General features: G+C 47.9%; 1 protein-coding gene across 1 annotated transcript; it reads left to right on the forward strand.

Annotated features, from left to right (window-relative positions):
• The first annotated feature begins 246 nt into the window (after window positions 1-246).
• LOC116942628 (myosin regulatory light chain 12A-like) lies at window positions 247-17676 on the forward strand. Its single transcript, XM_032954763.2, has 3 exons — window positions 247-667; window positions 2453-2614; window positions 13724-17676. Exons 1-3 carry the CDS (start codon window positions 481-483, stop codon window positions 13897-13899), a joined length of 525 nt encoding a protein of 174 aa, XP_032810654.1. The 5' UTR covers window positions 247-480; the 3' UTR covers window positions 13900-17676.
• The last annotated feature ends 880 nt before the right edge of the window (window positions 17677-18556 follow it).

Genomic DNA, 18556 nt, shown 5'->3' on the forward strand with positions numbered 1-18556 from the left:
CACGCGCGTTACACTATCGCTTTCATCCATGAAAACGAATTCTTGTGCTATCGTCGACTTGTGTGTGTGTGGGGGGTGGTGGTGGTGAGTTCCATCTGAAGCAACGCGTGCCCTGAGTGACAACAACAGCCCGGCGTCGCTAATTATAACTCTGTTCTCAATGCCACCACCACCACCACGCAGCCACCCCCACCCCCCGCATAGCGCAAGGATATTTCTCCGCTTATATCCAGCGGCGCATCTTGAGCCGGGGGGGGTGGATCTAGACAATCAGAGCTCGGTGCAGGATCCTGCTCCTCCTCCTCCTTCTTCCTTCCTTCCTTCCTCCCAAGAGAGGCAGCTCGCTGTCAGGAGGCCAGGGGGGTGAGGATCCCGGCGAGCGACGCACGCAGAGAGCACCCCGGCGCTTTTTGCCGACCTCCGAGAGAGTCTCCTGTAGCCCCGCGGGGTCAATTCTGTGCCGAGATCCAAGCTCCGACGATGTCGAGCCGCCGTACCAAGGGGAAGTCCTCGTTCAGGAAGCGGCCTCAGCGCGCCACCTCCAACGTGTTCGCCATGTTCGACAAGTCGCAGATCCAGGAGTTCAAGGAGGCCTTCAACATCATGGACCAGAACCGCGACGGGCTCATCGACAGAGAGGACCTCCAGGACATGCTGGCCTCTCTCGGTAATGCGCTTGAACTTTTAAAAACAAAAATGTTGACTTAACAATTGAACGTCCGCGCCATGTTGCCGTATGCCACGATGTTCTGTCGTAGTCTTACTGAACAAAATGTCAACGCAACGGATGTCTCTTCGTCAATGGACTTGTGGACGAGGGCTTGCTCACACCGTGCCGGTAGTGTTTTTTTTATGTTTGACCATACTTCGCCACAATGGTCAAGGCGGGGTGGTGAAGATGCATAGGGTAGACGTGGAGGCATAAAGGTAAAGTAAAACAACGATTGATGTCGCTGCACTGCCCGCTCTCTGTTGTAAAATATAACGGGATGCGATGATGCGCGAGTGAATGGGACGAAGCGGTGACAATGGTTGGCACGCTACACGACGATCTGGTGACATGATTTTTATTCGCGGCCACGGTTAGCATCAGTTGCGAGTAGTCTGCGCTCCTTCGTATGTAATATGTGTATGTTGAACTTCTTTCGCGCCGTACGTAACCAACCGTGCTAATCGAAGGTGCGGGAAATGGAAAAATAATATCAAAACTGCATGAACTCTCTCCTGAAATCCTCTCGTCGTGGCTATCAGAACTCCACGTGGGAGTTTATCTCCTGAACATATTGCCATACGCACGAATTAAAAACCGAAGAGGGAAATATGCCCCCATCCACTTCACGAAGCAGTACTGATCAGGGTGGTGAAGTATGGTCAAAAATCCCCCCATGACCGGCACGACTTGGGGAGGCCGTCATCCTGCAGTGACTTGGCAAATGGTTACAAAGAGTTCTAGTAATTTAATTTCCAAGGGAATGAATCATTAAAGTTCGTGAAAACCGTGACGTCTTTTTTTTGTCAGTCGAACGGGTTCTCACGATGGACGGGTGGTCGGTGTGGTTGTGGCCGGATTAAATGCAGAGAGAGAGAGGGCACGATTGGGAACGAACGCATCGCACCGATGTTCGTACATTTTCCCAGTGCTGTGTAGCATGCACATCTCGGGGAACGCACATTGTAGGGTTTAAAGTGGATAATGCTCTGAACGTCACGAGGCAGCTGCCGTATGCGCTTGATGCAAAGCAGATCCCCAAGAGACCACAAGCAGCTGCTGTACCAATGAATAGATAACAGTGACCGAAGTGAGATCATGCACGTGACATTCTTCAGCTCAACAGCGGCAAATTTCCCATCATTTGAAGGACATTGTTTTTTTCTTTTATTTGCGTTTGAGGTTAATACTAGGAATCTAGGGCTTTAAGGATATCATTTCGCTTTTTGAAAGGCTTCTGCTCACCTTTAGAAATTGGTCAACCCGATTACATTTAGTGTAACACTTTTCAACAGAATGAATTAACCCACAAGTGTCACTGCAATCGTTGTGTCTGAGTAATCCCCACGTAGGCTTGGTATGGTACGAGGTTAACAAGGCGATTCATGAATGCTTAGCTCCATAACCACACGACCGCGGCTCTCAACTCTCAACGTCCCTTCTGCCATTGTCGACACGTGTCCACTCACGTTAAGCTGCTTGAAACTGTTATTTGCGCTTATGTGTGAAGATGGCTGGAAGGAACCCGAAAGAGAGGAAGACCGAACAGAGGATGGCATGACGACGACATCAGAGATTGGTGCCAGAAAGATGTTGCACTACTTGAGCATATTGGCATAAAGCAGAGAGGAACGTGTAAACAAATGACGAAATATGCAGTGGATAACTACGGGCTGTCTGCCCCATGGATCGTGACGATGTTGATGACGATAATGACTCGGGATGCTTCGTTTTGCCCGACAGGAAAGACCCCGACGGAGGAGATGCTGGAAGAGATGATGGGCGAGGCGTCGGGGCCCATCAACTTCACCATGTTCCTCACCATGTTCGGGGAGAAGCTCAACGGCACGGATCCCGAGGATGTCATCCGGAACGCCTTCGCCTGCTTCGATGAGGACGGCACGGGTATGAAGCAGCCACGCTGTTGTTGAGTGACAACAACAGCTCGGCGTCGCTAATTATAACTCTGCTCTCAATGCCACCACCACCACCACCACCCAGCTCCCAAGAGGCGTGTTGCGTTGGCGTGCGTGCAATTTCGATGGCGCTACTCCAGCGACTCTGGAATAACAGAGAAGTCAATGTGTTTTGTTGTTGTTGTATATCTTTTTATTGGGCAATTAAAAGAATCCCAAAAATAAGCGTGTAACGCGCGCGTGTAACGAAACCAGAATAGAACTCCTCCAAACGGCGGGCCTTCTTCCTCCGCACCTCCGATTAGCGACGGTCGGCTACGCACGGTGCGAAAGAAGTACAACTCACGCACGTACATCAGTTAAATAACATTTGGGTTCATCACCCTACCACTGTGGGGAAAGCGATTGGGAGCAGCAGATTAACGGGGAAGGGAACGAAAGGGAAGAGAGGGAGGGAGTGGAATAATGTGACCAAACAGAATAAAATGACGTAAACGCGATGTCCAGATCTACTATTCTTGTTTCCTCCCGAGGAGCAACAATCACGAGGATCTTGCATGAAAGTCTCCGCGTCCGAGATCCCGCCTCTCCCCCAGCACCCCCGACCCCCCATTGCTCTGACCACTCATGCCGAGTTCAATAGGAACGGGGAACGTATTGCCTCGTGCTCCCATTCCCACCCTTTCAGCTGAGAGTTCAGGTGTTCCTGTATATAACCCTGATAAGGCATTGAGAGTTATAGGTGGGGAGGGGGGGTGGGAATTCTGGATCTTTCCTATTCGCTAGAATCGTCTTTCCTGCAACTACAGTGAGGGAAAAAAGTATTTGATCCCCTGCTGATTTTGTACGTTTGCCCACTGACAAAGAAATGATCATCTTCTTGGTTCTTTCGGTAAAGTCACGTAGAATGGAAATAAAATAGTAAAAATAAAATAATTAAATTCTCACGACGGTTCGGCCACAACACAAGTGGCCTTCTTCAGGTGAAGAAACAGGTCTGTCCAGAAGACAGAGCTTGAATGAACGCTGTCAAGCAAGGGCCGCGTCTTTTAAGCTGTGTGGGCGGAGTTAACATATTAATTAGCATGTTGCCAGCAGCACCTCCGGAGTGGAGGAAGGAGGGGGCTGGGAACACAGACAAAAAAATGATCAGTCTATAATTTTAATGGTAGGTTTATTTGATCAGTGAGAGACAGAATAACAACAAGAAAATCCAGAAAAAACGCATGTCAAAAATGTTATAAATTGATTTGCATTTTAATTAGGGAAATAAGTAGTTGACCCCCTCTCAATCAGAAATATTTCTGGCTCCCAGGTGTCTTTTATACAGGTAACGAGCTGAGATTAGGAGCACACTCTTAAAGGGAGTGCTCCTAATCTCAGCTTGTTACCTGTATTAAAGACACCTGTCCACAGAAGAAATCAATCATATTCCTAACTCTCCACCATGACCAAGACCAAAGAGCTCTCCAAGGATGTCAGGGACAAGATTGTAGACCTACACAAGGCTGGAATGGGCTACAAGACCATTGGCAAGCAGCTTGGTGAGAAGGTGACAACAGTTGGTGCGATTATTCGCAAATGGAAGAAACATAACAGAACTGTCAATCTCCCTCGGCCTGGGGCTCCATACAAGATCTCACCTCGTGGAGTTGCAATGATCATGAAAACGGTGAGGAATCAGCCCAGAACTACACGGGAGGATCTTGTCAATGATCTGAAGGCAGCTGTGACCATAGTCACCAATAAATCAATTGGTAACACACTACGCCGTGAAGGACTGAAATCCTGCAGCGCCCGCAAGGTCCCCTTGCTCAAGAAAGCACATATACATGCTCGTCTGAAGTTTGCCAATGAACATCTGAATGATTCAGAGGACAACTGGGTGAAAGTGTTGTGGACAGATGAGACCAAAATGGAGCTCTTTGGCATCAACTCAACTCATCGTGTTTGGAGGAGGAGGAATGCAGCTTATGACCCCAAGAACACCATCCCCACCGTCAAACATTGAGGTGGAAACATTATGCTTTGGGGGTATTTTTCTGCTCGGGGGACAGGACAACTTCACCGCATCAAAGGGACGATGGATGGGGCCAAGTACCGTCAAATCTTGGGTGAGAACCTCCTTCCCTCAGCCAGGGCATTGAAAATGGGTCGTGGATGGGTATTCCAGCATGACAATGACCCAAAACACACGGCCAAGGAAACAAAGGAGTGGCTCAAGAAGAAGCACATTAAGGTCCTGGAGTGGCCTAGCCAGTCTCCAGACCTTAATCCCATAGAACATCTGTGGAGGGAGCTGAAGGTTCGAGTTGCCAAACGTCAGCCTCGAAACCTTAATGACTTGGAGAAGATCTGCAAAGAGGAGTGGGACAAAATCCCTCCTGAGATGTGTGCAAACCTGGTGGCTAACTACAAGAAACGTCTGACCTCTGTGATTGCCAACAAGGGTTTTGCCACCAAGTACTAAGTCATGTTTTACAGAGGGGTCAAATACTTATTTCCCTCATTAAAATGTAAATCAATTTAAAACATTTTTGACATGCGTTTTTCTGGATTTTTTTGTTGTTATTCTGCCTCTCACTGTTCAAATAAACCTACCATTAAAATTATAGAGTGATAATTTCTTTGTCAGTGGGCAAACGTACAAAAACAGCAGGGGATCAAATACTTTTTTCCCTCATTGTATGTAAAAGGTTTGAACCGGAGCATGTTGCCGTCTCGATTACCACCCCCCCTCCCTTTCGGTGTCAAGCCCCCACAGAGTTGAGTCCACTGAGATGCTTACCACCGCGCTACAAATCCGGTTAAAATAGTCTGTTATGTCCTGGTAACATTCCGAGATGTCTGGGCACGTCCAGAAGGCATGTCAGCGTGTGTCTGTACTGTGACTTGCGGGCACCTAGGGCAATAATGGGAGGATTCCGGAGAATTTGGCTCTCGCGTCATCGGACCGGGCAGATTCCACGCATGAACTTCAACTGAATGATTTTCAAAGTGGAGCGACCTGGGCCTGCGTTGTTTACGTCCATCTCTGGTGGTAAATGTCGTCCCAGCAGCCTTTCCCACAACTTGCTAGTTTCGAGGTCTGTCCCGGTTTTCCGCCACCGTCAATCAGGTGATACACCTCCGCCAATTTGGATTTTAATTTTTTTTTGGTCCGTGAGCCAATCTAGAATGTGGGGGTGGAGGGGCGGAGCGCTGTGGTCCAAGTTCTCGTTCGGGGCTTTAGTGATGGCATCCCTAATCTAAAGACGTCTACACAAGTGTGTCTGAGCAACATCACAGTGCACCTGCATTGGGCTGGAACGGTTTTACCTTCCCTTCCTTAGTCAGAAGCCCCCCCTCTCCCCCCCCCCGCCCCCCCACCATTTCCAAGTCAGTTAATCTGCCCTCTATTTTTAAAGATGAGTTTCCCCACAGAGGGTGGGGGAGGAAAGAGTTTCGCTTATCCCTGCATATCAGCAGGGTGCTGGAGACCATCCATATCGGCCTCAGGACCCACGGCCTATCTCTCACAGGGAGGCAAAGGCAATCCCAGCACGTGACCAAGGGCCACGCAGAGCCACCCTCGTCCCCATCTCTTTCCAGCCCCTTACCTCTGCGGGTTAATCCCAGCGGTGTGATTGTTGCTTCGTGATATTTCAAGAAACCGGTGAGGGCCATGCCCCCCCCCCCCTCAATCCTGAATAAGGAAAGGGAATGGTAATAAATTCGTGCTATTTTGTGGTTCCATGTAAATGAGGTAATGTGCGAGTGGAGCGTTTAGAAGAAAGCCTGTGGGATCAGGAGTTTCTGAATCAGAAGTTTATTATCCTAATAAATGACCCATTGAGCTTTACAGCCTTTTTTTCAAGGGTGACTCGTCCAGCAGACAGATGCGGGTGGGGACCATTCATACGTAGGTGGTATAGGAGCTTTGGCAAGATCATCATCTTCATTCAATGTGCCCTATTATAAAAAGAAAGGGGAATGTCTGACAATACTTGCAGTGAGGTGGAAATGTCATGAAGGGTGGAGGGGACATTTTTTTTTTCTGGAAGGGGCGACGTAAGAGATGAAGGAATAATCACCCCTAGGTGTTTGGTGCCACCGTGTTTGGTATACAGGATGTCGTGGGCTCGATCCCGACCCCGTATTGTCTCTCTCTCACAGTGGTCGCGTGGATTTTTCTACGGGTCCTCCGGTTTTCCCCTCCACGTTTAGAATCAACGCGACGCGTTTAAGAGTATTTGGCTGCTACAATTGTCCACATGATGAGCCACTTTGTTGAGCTATCATTTGCGATAGCCATGTCGCTTCTCAAAAATAGCTAAATAGCTCAGTCGGGTCTTACCTGGTAAAATAAAAAAAATAGTTTCCTTAAAATGTCATTTGTGTTGGACACCACCTAAGGGTGAAAGCCTTTCCGGTGGCTTTGGGGAGATGGGGAATGAGGGCATCAACTCTGATTTAACTTCGTTTAATTTATACCCCGACGCCTCCCCATATTACTTGTCCAGAGATAACAAAACAGAGATGAAAGATACCGGCCCGTAAGGACAGGGGCGGAGCCACAGGGGGGCTGGGGGGGGGCTGGGGAAAGTCGGTAATCGGGATAACCGGATATCCGGTTGCTGCAAAATGCTGCAGGCTGCCACCTTGTGCTGCCCTGCAGGCTGCCACCTTGTGCTGCCCTGCAGGCTGCCACCTTGTGCTGTCACCTTGTGCTGCCCTGCAGGCTGCCACCTTGTGCTGCCCTGCAGGATGCTTGAGCAGCCTTTCGAACTTATCAAACTTATTAGCCACATCAGCGGCTCCGACCTATTAAAAAACTCCGCGTTCAAATCCAATAAATTTTTTTTATACATTTGTGGCGCTCATTGGAAAACATTACACTGGATATCTCAGAATATTGAAGTCAGCCCCCCCAAAGTCAAAATCCTGGCTCCACCCCTGCATAAGGGTAATGACGACTTCATCCGCGTATACGTCGATTTTATCATCCTCTATCCCTTTACGTAGCTTTGCTAAGCTAAGCTATTGACATTTTTATTTATTTATTTTACCAGGTAAGGTCCGCTAAGCTACATAGCTGTTTTTCAGAAGTGACCTAGCCACGAATGATAGTTCAACGAAGTGGCTTATCGTCACGTGGAGATTTATATCAGCAGACAAATACTCGAAACGCGTGTTTTTAAATGTGGAAGGAAAACCGGAGAACATGCAAATTACTAATTTTACAGCAGCAGGCGTCAGGGTCGGGATCGAGCCCACGACCTCCTGTCGACCAGGCGAGGTAGTTAACATCTCCTAGCCATTGGGGCGCATTACCCCCACTATCCACTGCTTTTTCCTAATACTTATAGAAATCGGCTCAATGGTCAGGGTGAATAGTAATGGCGAAAGAGGGCAACCTTGCCTGGTACCTCTGCCCAAGGGAGAACTGGGGTAGATTACACCATTTGTGACCACTAACGTATAGAAGTTTACACTTGTCAATGAAAGTAGGGGGTAGGTCAAACGTCAGAGGAGTCAATGTTCACGTTCATAGGCGAACTGTTTGAGGCAAGAGCAACATCTGTCACTGTGGAGGTCAGAGAACTGAACCTAAAAATAAACAATGAGACAAATGGCCTTTCCATATGAAGGAATTTTGGGATGCGATAAAAAATACATTCGGATGTTTGCAAATATGTGGCGGGAGAGCGCTGTAGGTGCCACTAGGGGGAAGAGGAGTGAGGCAGATGCGCGGGATGGAGGAGGGCAGGTCACCGAGACAACAATTGGAGTGGCACCCAGACGCTGGCGGGCAAGGAGGAGACCTCGAGCCAAACAGTGGCAGTGGCGAGCAGAGCCGTAGCGAGGCCGAGGCCATCACCCTCCCTCTCGACGCGCTGCCCCCACCTCTCTACCAAGGCCCTGTTGCCTTTCCACAACTGGAGGGGCAGCTGCCCCGCTCTCCCCTTGCCCCTAGCTACAGCGCTGGTGATGAGACTTGGCGGGCGCTGGGGGTGTCTGGTGTCAACTCTGTAACAACAGCTGCGTACTCTTTCGTTCTTTCGGTAAAGTCACGTAGAAAGAGAAAATAATAAATTAAATAATTGCATACGACGTTTCGATTGCAACACAAGCAATCATCATCAGGTACAAATGAAATAGAAAACAATACCTAGTAAACTTAGAAATATGATGCAATACAACACAGATAGTCGGCTGACATAACAGTCAACACCCTACCTGGTTGATTACGTTCTTCCAAAGATTGCTAAATTTAAGAGAGAGAAAAAACACAGAACCGGAGACACATAGACAGACACATAAGCAGAGAGAGACACACACAGAGAGAGACACACACATAGGCACACAGAGAAACAACGCCTCTGTGTCGAGGCCTTAAATAGACAGAGAGGGGGGCAGAGAGAGAGAGAGGGGGGTAGAGAAATTACCATGTCAATGAGAGACCTGGCGCAACTGCAGGAAATAAGAGCAACAAAACGAGGGGAGACAGAGAGAGAGAGAGAAAACACACTAAATCAAACAAACTTAGTAAAATTTGGAATTGTAATGCAATGCAACACAGAGAGTCGGTCAACACACAATTAACGCATGGCCTGGTTGATTACGTTCTTCCAAAGATTGATAAATTAGAAGTTAAGTGTGAAATTTGAGAGAAGCGCCAAGTAAAGTTTGAACAGCTGCGTAGTTTGGCAGGATGCAGTTTGGCGGTGAGATTTCTACAACAGCTTTGGCGCGACGATTACTTCTGGGAGGACCTTGATTTTCCTTCAGATGAAATGACATTGTGAAATCTGTGCCCTGTGATTTCGCTGGCTTCCACACCCTTGTTTATAACATTCGCCGGGCTTGCAGGCAGGCAGCAGCCTGCTTGAGTTGCTGAGCAACCGGGCTGGGATAGACTGCTGGCTCGCTCGAACCCCCGTTTGTCAGCTCAGTGTCAGTGTAATCGGGGTAAATGTGTGACATAGCTGATGTGGTTGCGAGATGTTAACTACCTCGCCTGGTATGCAGGAGGTCGTGGGTTCGATCCCGACCCAGGCCCGTGTATGGATGTTCGCCCCGTGATGGAGTGGATTTTTCTTCGGGTCATCCGGTTTTCCCACTCCACATTATTAATCAACACGCGTGTGGAGTATTTGGCTGTAAAAATGTTGCACATGATGAGCCACTTTGTTGAGCTATTATTTGTGGCCAGGTTGCTTCTGAAAAAGAGCCATACAACTAAGTGGGAATGTAGTTTACTTTAGGGTATGCCCGACACCACGCATCTCTGATTAGAACGGTTGGCTACGTACGGTGGGAAAGAAGTTGAACACACCTTGTGGTATTGCCAGACAGGTGAAATTAAAGGGATACACGTGCTCTGTACACAATACTAGTCCAATGTGGTAATCAGTAATGGAGCTGTATTTTTTTAAATAAGGGCCACGTGAGTTGGAGGGAAAGTTGTCGTGGCGACATCAATACGCCACCATAAGTAATCTATCAATAGAAGTACAGAGCGAGTGGTGTCATTGTGATAGAATACTTGGTGTGCTGTGGTCGGCTAGTCTTGTCCCAGTCACTGGGCAAATCTTCGCCAATGTCACCGTTGATACAACGGACGGGCAATCATCGTCACCGTAATGGTTTTGTGTTGGGTAGATGGACGCGTTGAAAGAAATTCGACTGTAACGTCAAGATGGAAACGTAGCAGGTTATTCATGACATCTTTTAAATATACATATTTTAAATTATGTAAAACATTAAAAAAGACGATCGTCCAAAATACACGCGCAAAATATTCACTATCCAAATACTCAATTTTATTCGCTCCATTATATGCAGTCAGGGGATCATGTAACAACAAGTCCCGATGATGATGCCGATGATGTTGCTTGTGCAACTGTCAATCTAGATTTTAAGCTTTCGTGACTGCAGGAATCCATTCTCTTTGGTTCTTTCGGTAAAGTCATGTAGGTATAAAATAAATCACGACGTTTCGATTGCAACACAACCGAAGGAACCAAAGGGCAGGCAACTGTCAGTTGACATTTGGATTAATCACCCAATCAAGAAAGCGCCTCGAGCGGCACGAACGCTAACGCACACAAATCTTGGCGGTAATTGTTAATTCACGCCCACATTGCGTACAATGATATGTATATACAGTATATGAATAACCCATGGAAACGAGATACCAATCCCTTGAATGACGATGATCAATTTATATTGTGAAAATATTAATTAAGTCAGGTTGAAGTTCATTCCAAAGTCCTGCCTCAGGTTCTGCCTCACCATGTTGCTGTTAAACCCTAACTTGCACATAATTGCCACTAAATAGTTTTTTTAGTAAACTTGTACTTGTTTAATTTCGGTTAATTCTATCCGTATTAAATGTCACAGTGTTAAATTAATTAAACACGAGTGGCCGTGACGTTGCAGTGAAAACTCGACATTCCCATGGCAGGAGCCAGATCCTCCTTTAAGGTTCTCATCTCATTGAGTCTGGAGGTCCGAGCCAGAGGAATGTGGAATTTTCACCACTGGTTCATGGCCAACTCTTTGCATTGCATTCTTGCTAATCCATACTCCTGTGTAGATATTTTGTACGCAACTCTAACACAGACTGTGAGATATATAGATAGCTACGGAGTGTGCTAAATTTGCTCCAGTCCTTCCTGATTATGATCTTATCCAGTGGAGTCTGTTGACCGAGATGATTTATAATTGCTTTGACTTGCACAAATCCCTCGATCACGATTATTTTACGATGGTAGTTTACTGAAGCACAAACACACGCATATCCCATGGAGCACCTTAGTGCGCGCGTGCATATTTTACAAAAGTGTTTTTAACCTACGGGCTCAAGTGGTTTAATGAATGGTTGCATGGTTAGGACAGTTGGTGCTACGAACACAGTTTTTCCCCGAGTTTAATTCCCAGCCAAGGATAACATCAGTGTTGAGTGATATCGGAACTGATTCTGTCCCCCCACCGACATGGGAAGGTCAAACAACACGTGACATGTGAAGGTCATGTGGTCAAACAACCACATGACTGGGACGACATGGGAATGCCTTCATCCAGCAGTGAATTAACGAAACCCTGAAACCCCCGTATGAATTTGCGTCTTATAAATGTCAATTATTATTTCAAAGAACCTACGTACCCCGTGTATATTTTATACTTGGGTTTCTCTAAAGGCTGACCTATCACCCAGTTTCCGCGCTCGGAACTTGTCACAGAAAAGGCAAACGTCGCCTGGATAGCCGCAGGCCTCGCACGTGTCGGCCGTCACTCTCCTCCGTCACTCTCCTCCTTCACGGGGACGCGGACGACTGGGTGTGTGGTGGGTAGGGGGTGGCGATCTCGGCCTGGCCCGAACGAGTGCCACGGTGGCGAGATGTTAACTACCTCGCATGGTACACAGGAGGTCGTGGGTTCGATCCCAACCCATGACGCCTGCTGCATATTTGAAGTTTGCGTGTCCCTCTCCCTCTCTCCGTGTTCGCGTGGATTTTTCTCCGGGTCCTCCGGTTTTTCCTTCCATGTTTGGAATCGACGTGCGTTTAGAGTATTTGGCTGCTATACATTTCCACGTGTATAGCCACTTCGTCTAGCTATCATTTGTGGGACGGTCGCTTCTGAAAAAGAGCTGTATGGCTCAGTGGGCCTTACCTGGTTAAAATAAAAATAAGAATTTCAGGTTGAGTTTTTTTTTTAGTTGAGAACGGGGCCCGAACGGGGCTCTGTGACTCACAGCGTCGCCCCAGCCGCCCGAACGCACGCCTCCCTACCTCATCCTGCGGGGACATCACAGTGTTCTGTTTATCTGGGTACATTCCAATCCTCGACATTCACACGCGCGCGAGAATACGTTCACGTTCTATTTTTTTCTCCTCTCCCAGTGACAGCTGAGTTACTCAACGTGGGTTGGGCCACGTTACTCGAGATGACGCCAACGTGCGCGCACGACAAAGACGGCTGCAGCCGAGCCCAAAATATCGTCATGTTGCATTACTAATTATACACGGGCTTGATGCACACTGCAACTGATAACCACGGCCCACCAATGTACGCCGACAAAGGAAGGCATGAAAGCACATTCGTCTTTCTTCCCGTGGGGGAAGGACAACAAACTTAACACAAAACGCAGTTCTAAAGAAATGAGTTTGTCAATCTAGATGATGATTTAAAAGTGCATAGCTCCAGTGGCTTCCTAACATCGGAAGGAAGAGCGTTCCAGACGGCCGGCAGAAGCGCATCTGAAAGCGCGCGACGCGGTGACCGTCTTTGTTCGATGGCCCAGCCAAAAGCCGCTGCTGCGAGGACGAGCGGAGTGTCACGTGATGATGGTTACTGCTCCTTGACGAGATCAGCGGGGTGTTGTGGTTCATTTGTGGCAAGCAATTTGAGTGGAATGAGTGCGACCTGATAACTTATTCGTCCGACAACCGGAGAGGCCAATGCAGCTTCGCGAGCGCCGATCGGACATGCTACACATACAGCACGCTTGTCAATCCACTGCTAGATGACAGTCATCCTATGCTGCGCGGATTCTGATCACCTGAGTCGGGGAGGGGGGGGCGTGAACCGCTCAGCTACCACCCGTTAAATGTATTGTACGTCAACAACTGTTACATTTTAAATTTACGGTGGAACAAAATAAAATTAAACTTTCCTACACAGCCTCGTTGACCAGTGCGTGAGAGGAAATAATTATCGTCAAAAGATTCGTGAGGAGAAAAAAAAAACAAATGTATTTAGTAACAAACGAGTCAGTTTTACCATTTCACCTTAATTTCCACGATAGGCATCGATTCCCACCGAGGGATGCACCTTGTGCATTGCAAAATGCGAGGACTGCAGTCAGAGCCGTCCCGAGAGCATGGCGAATCAGGGCGATCGCCCCGGGCCCCTCGAGAGGGGGGGGGGGGAGGGGATCCCGCGCTTCGACATCACGTTGTCAGATGTAATCCTTTCTGTCGGGGGGCCCACACGGTGGAATTCGCCCCGGGGGCCCCGCACCCCCAACACCCCCACCACCTGTGGACAGCCCTGCCTGCAGTGCATGAACTGTGGCCGCTGTGTCCGCTCGGCCTCGCGGGGTGTGCAGGGCGCATCAACGAGGACCACTTCCGCGAGCTCATGACCACCATGGGGGACCGCTTCTCGGACGCGCAGGTCGACCAGCTGCTGGCGGCTGCTCCCATTGACCAGCGCGGGGAGCTCAACTACCTGGAGTTTACGCACATCCTCAAGCACGGAGACCGCGAAAAGGACGATCAGTAGTCGAGGACGATGGATGGCTCGCGCTGGACGGCAGCGGCACAGACGGCTGCGGGACACAACGCGTGTACTCGAGGGCTTTTCGATTTCAAGCTTTCGTGACTGCAAGGATTCATCTTCTTTGGTTCTTTCGGTAAAGTCACCACGTAGAATGAGAATAAAATAATAAAATGACACAATAAAATTCTCACGACGTTTCGGCCACAATGCAAGCGGCCGTCTTCAGGTGAAAGGTACAGACCTGTCGGGACGACGGACATTGCGTTGTGGCCGAAACGTCGTGAGAATTTTATTGTGTTATTTTATTATTTTATTCTCATTCTACGTGACTTTACCGAAAGAACCAAAGAAGATACTCGAGGGCTGTTATTTTTCTCGAATTGCGAGCCGATGCGCTACTGCCAACTTATCTACATGCCGACTCCCTTCGCAAATCAAGTGTCATTCGATGATTAACTGATTTCTAAAGTGTCTTTTTGGTGTTGATGAAAAGGATGCGCTACATTAAACGTGAAATTCGTAAATGTGTCCCAGAACCATTTGTGAAAATCCTGGAATGTCTAGATTCAAAATATAATTCTGGCAAAGAGCGGGGACCAGATCAGATGGAGAAAAAAACCACGTTGTGGTTGAAGTCGTGATTGAGTGGGGGGGTGATTGTGTAAACATTGGCAGGGGAGGGAATGGGTTGAGCCTGACCAAAAATGTTGGTGGTGACTAAACCTAAAATGGCAGTGATTGTCCCAAGCGCAGTCCTGCAGTTACTTTGGGTTTACGTGTTAAGTACTTTAAACTGCACATGCACACATTGAGAAATTGTGTACATACTCTATGGCTATGTACGGTGTGAAATAAGCTTAAACGTACATGCATAGACACAAATACAAAATGCATAGGTGCATGCAATGATATTCACTTTCATATACCTTTGTATCTAGCGCTATTAGCGAGCACCTATTAATGGCAATAAGAGTGCGGCCGAGCCTGCACCCACCTATCTTTCGCTGTTGGTCGAGACGCTGCTGCACGAGGGTTCCAATGCCACCGTGTACGGGCATCGGAGCCTGGGTCACCACGATTGTGACGCAATGTGATGTAAGAACGTCCATCACTCTCCGCTACACACACTCACAAACACAACGACCCCCCCCCCCCCTTACAGACATGCAGACGCCTGGGACAAGTGTTGTTGTAATCCAGCACACGTTTTATTGTCATGCCAGCATGGTGCGTGACGGGGTGGTGTGCCCAGCACAATGCATGGCCACCTTTGTCTCCCCAATGCTGTTATTTAAAAAAAATAGTCCACCTCGCGGAAGCACGGGATGGATTCGCACACCGCTTGCCACACATATTGGTCATGGCCGAAAAAAAAACACTCAGGAGGCTGCGTTTGTAGCTCAGAGTGCTTACCAAATACAAAGACCCCCCCGTGTAGCCTTTAACAGATTGTTGGGGAAAGTGCTGTTCACGAGTAGCACCTATGAAGGCCTGCATGGCACACAAAGGGAGTGGTGGGTGGCCAACACCATGCCCAGCCGTCTTTGTCTTCCCAGCGTTAATGTTTTTATATACCGCACCAGGTACTCATTTTAAAGGCTGAGTCGACCTAGGGGAGGCCCACGAACGGTTCAAATATTCGCCACTGTTATTGGTCGTGTAGGCGGGAATTGAACTCCGGTCGCCGGGTTCTTAGCGCATTGGAGCGCTAAACCACTGTGCCAACGCTCCCCACCAAAGACTCCTCGAATATCCTGAACAGACTGTTGGGGCAAGCGTTGTTAGCGAGCAGCACCTATGAAGGCTGGCACGGCACACGAGGGAATGGGTGAGCCAACAACCACGCCCACCCGGCTTTGTCTCCCGAGACTCAAATGTTTTACACATCGCACCAGCTACTCATTTGATGCTGAGTCGACCTAGGGGAGGCCCAGGACCGGTTCGGATAATCGTCACTCGGGGTGCCCGAGGTTCGCAGCGCAGCGGGAGCGCTGAACACCGCGCCACCGCTCCCCACCACTCCCCTCACCGTTCACGCGGCCTGGTGATGATTCTCCCTGCACTGGGCGGGAGTGCGGCTGGTTTGATGAGTCCTGGCTAGGAGCCATCCCTAAGTGTTCCCTCGGGGCAGCTCGAGTCGCACGCAGGCTTCACGCCTCACAGTGGATGATAGTGCCGCTTGTTCACTCCTCTCACCTCGCCCGGCCACTACCAGCCCTCTGGCGCTTCACACGTGCGCATTGCGTGCGTGGCGATTGTCGCGTTGCTATGGCTGAAAATTGCTCTTAGTTGAGGACTCTCCAATTAAATATCTAAATTAAGATCCACTGTGTAGTTTGGGACCAATAAAGTGCAATGGTCGTCATTTAATTATCTTAAACCAGTGGTTCTTATCCTGAGATGCACGCACCCTCTGGGGGTGAGTGATGCCCTTTCTACATTTTTGTTACGATTGACAACCAAAGTGGTTCAAGGCTGCAGTAAAGGTTAAGAACCACCGTCTTAAACGTAGAGTTAATCCTGGAGAAAAAAAAACCTCATAATACCCATGCAAGAAAATAATTAAGATCAACTTCTTCTTTGGTTCTTTCGGTAAAGTCACGTAGAATGAGAATAAAATAATAAATTTATAAAATAAAATAACACAAAAAAATTCTCACGACGTTTCAGCCACAACACAAGCGCTTGCCCTCTAGACAGTCTCGTCCCTTCACCTGATGAAGGCCACTTATTTTGTGGCCGAAACGTCGTGAGAATTAGATTGTGATATTTGAATTTATTAATTTATTATTTTATTCTCATTCTACGTGACTTTACCGAAAGAACCAAAGAAGATGAATCCTTGCAGTCACGAAAGCTTTAAATCGAAATTCAACTTATTCTTGTACATTTTACTATCAGATTGCTAACGCTTCCCTTGAAAGCCAGCATTAATGAGAACTATCCAAAGTGATAAAATGCCTTGATAATGAATAATCGTCTTCAAGGAAGACAACGTGCCGATTATGTCTTACAGACATCTTTCGATTGCGACATGCATTCCAACAGGCTGACTGCTCGGGAACCCGGTCACTGTTCGTCATTTTTAGACGCAGCCTTGGGTTGAATTGCCCAGTGGAGCATGTCACATTCTAGACACATGTGCCAAGAGGTTCGCAGCTTCGGCTTGCGGTGGTGGAACGTAACAGTTATGATTGTGAAGATGCAATTAAATCAGCTTTAATTTAAACCGTGGTGTGCACGGCTCACCTTGACAACTTAAATAAACGTGCCCATAACCAGTGCAGTACAGCGGTGGCACTGGTTAGCGCACTGTGCTATGAACCTGGCACCGCGTTCGATTGCGGGCCGCAGCTAACACCAGTGGCGTGTGATACCTGAGCCGGTGATGGGCTCTTCGAATTCACCGGCGCACACTGTGACCAACGTGGTGAAGTATGGACAAGCATTACCCCTTGACTGACGCAGCTTCGGGAGGCCTTCATCCAGCAGTGGATTGACAAAGGGTTACACATTGTTATCATTCGTGTGCCGTATTTTGAGAGAAAAAAAATCGAGTTGCAATGAAACAGAACCAGCAAATGCGGTACTTTTGTAATTCACTTCCATTAAGGTGAATCAGTCTGTGCACAGACATATATCGTAAAGTTATTTTCTTTCGAATTCGGTACAAAACTCAACAATTTAAGAGCCACGGTGCATGTGAATACATATGTACATACAGCGCCGATTTAAGCGAGTGTGGGACCTGTAGCATATGTTATAATGGGCCCTAAATAATTTAAAAAAATAAATAAATACATTTTTAACTTGCATAGTAAAGTAATTGGATTTTTTCATTTCCTATACAGCCAGATAATACGACAAATCGCTAACCTCAAACACCCAGTCGTTCATGAAAGTTGAAGGCAGTATAGTACTATAGCAATAGAGAAAGTGCAGAATCACTGAACCGGAATTTATAGCTTGAACACATTTAGCGCGGGGCCCTTGAAAGTGCGGGGCCCGTAGCTACATAATATGTAGTAGCTACTACATATGTAGTAGCTACTACATATGTAGTAGCTACTACATATGTAGTAGCTACTACATATGTAGTAGCTACTACATATTATATTATGTAGTAGCTACTACATATATATAATATGTAGTAGCTACTACATCCGGCACTGCGTACATATATTACGTCACAAAGCAGCCCATAAAGAGGACTTATGCGGCTCCGGACCTGCATGTTGCCGACCCCCGTGTTTGATGAAAGCCCACTCACACTGTCAGTCACGGGGATTGTTTGACCATACTTCACCCGTGCTGGTCAGTCCAGTTTGGTGAGAGAGGGGAAGGAGGCAGTCCAGGACCGCTGTGGCTAAGTCACCACTGATATATATGTCTCAGCTCGTCGGATATTATCGTCCCTGCACTAATCAATGCACCGCTACTCCCCCACTACGGATACATAGTTTAAATTAATGTGTATGGATGTTGGAAGATATTTCGCACCGCACGTAGTCAACCGTGCTAATCGGAGGTGCGGGAAAGAAATGTGTATTCACGTGTAAAGATTGGCTTTTATTTCATCTGAGATATTAGTGAGCCAAGGGTGTATGTTTGTGTGTAACGCGTGTGACGTCACTACACAAGCCACACCCCCCCCCGTCTT

The sequence above is a fragment of the Petromyzon marinus genome, chromosome 15, assembly GCF_048934315.1.
Source record: "Petromyzon marinus isolate PM22_M1 ecotype Great Lakes invasive population chromosome 15, UKy_Petmar_22M1.pri1.0, whole genome shotgun sequence".
Taxonomy (NCBI): domain Eukaryota; kingdom Metazoa; phylum Chordata; class Hyperoartia; order Petromyzontiformes; family Petromyzontidae; genus Petromyzon; species Petromyzon marinus.

Bases quoted from the DNA above. Each gene is read 5' to 3' on its own strand.
- LOC116942628 (XM_032954763.2), top strand. From the start codon at position 481: ATGTCGAGCCGCCGTACCAAGGGGAAGTCCTCGTTCAGGAAGCGGCCT. The intron at 668-2,452 runs GTAATGCGCTTG...TTTGCCCGACAG, and splicing joins GGACATGCTGGCCTCTCTCG to GAAAGACCCCGACGGAGGAG. The intron at 2,615-13,723 runs GTATGAAGCAGC...CGGGGTGTGCAG, and splicing joins CTTCGATGAGGACGGCACGG to GGCGCATCAACGAGGACCAC.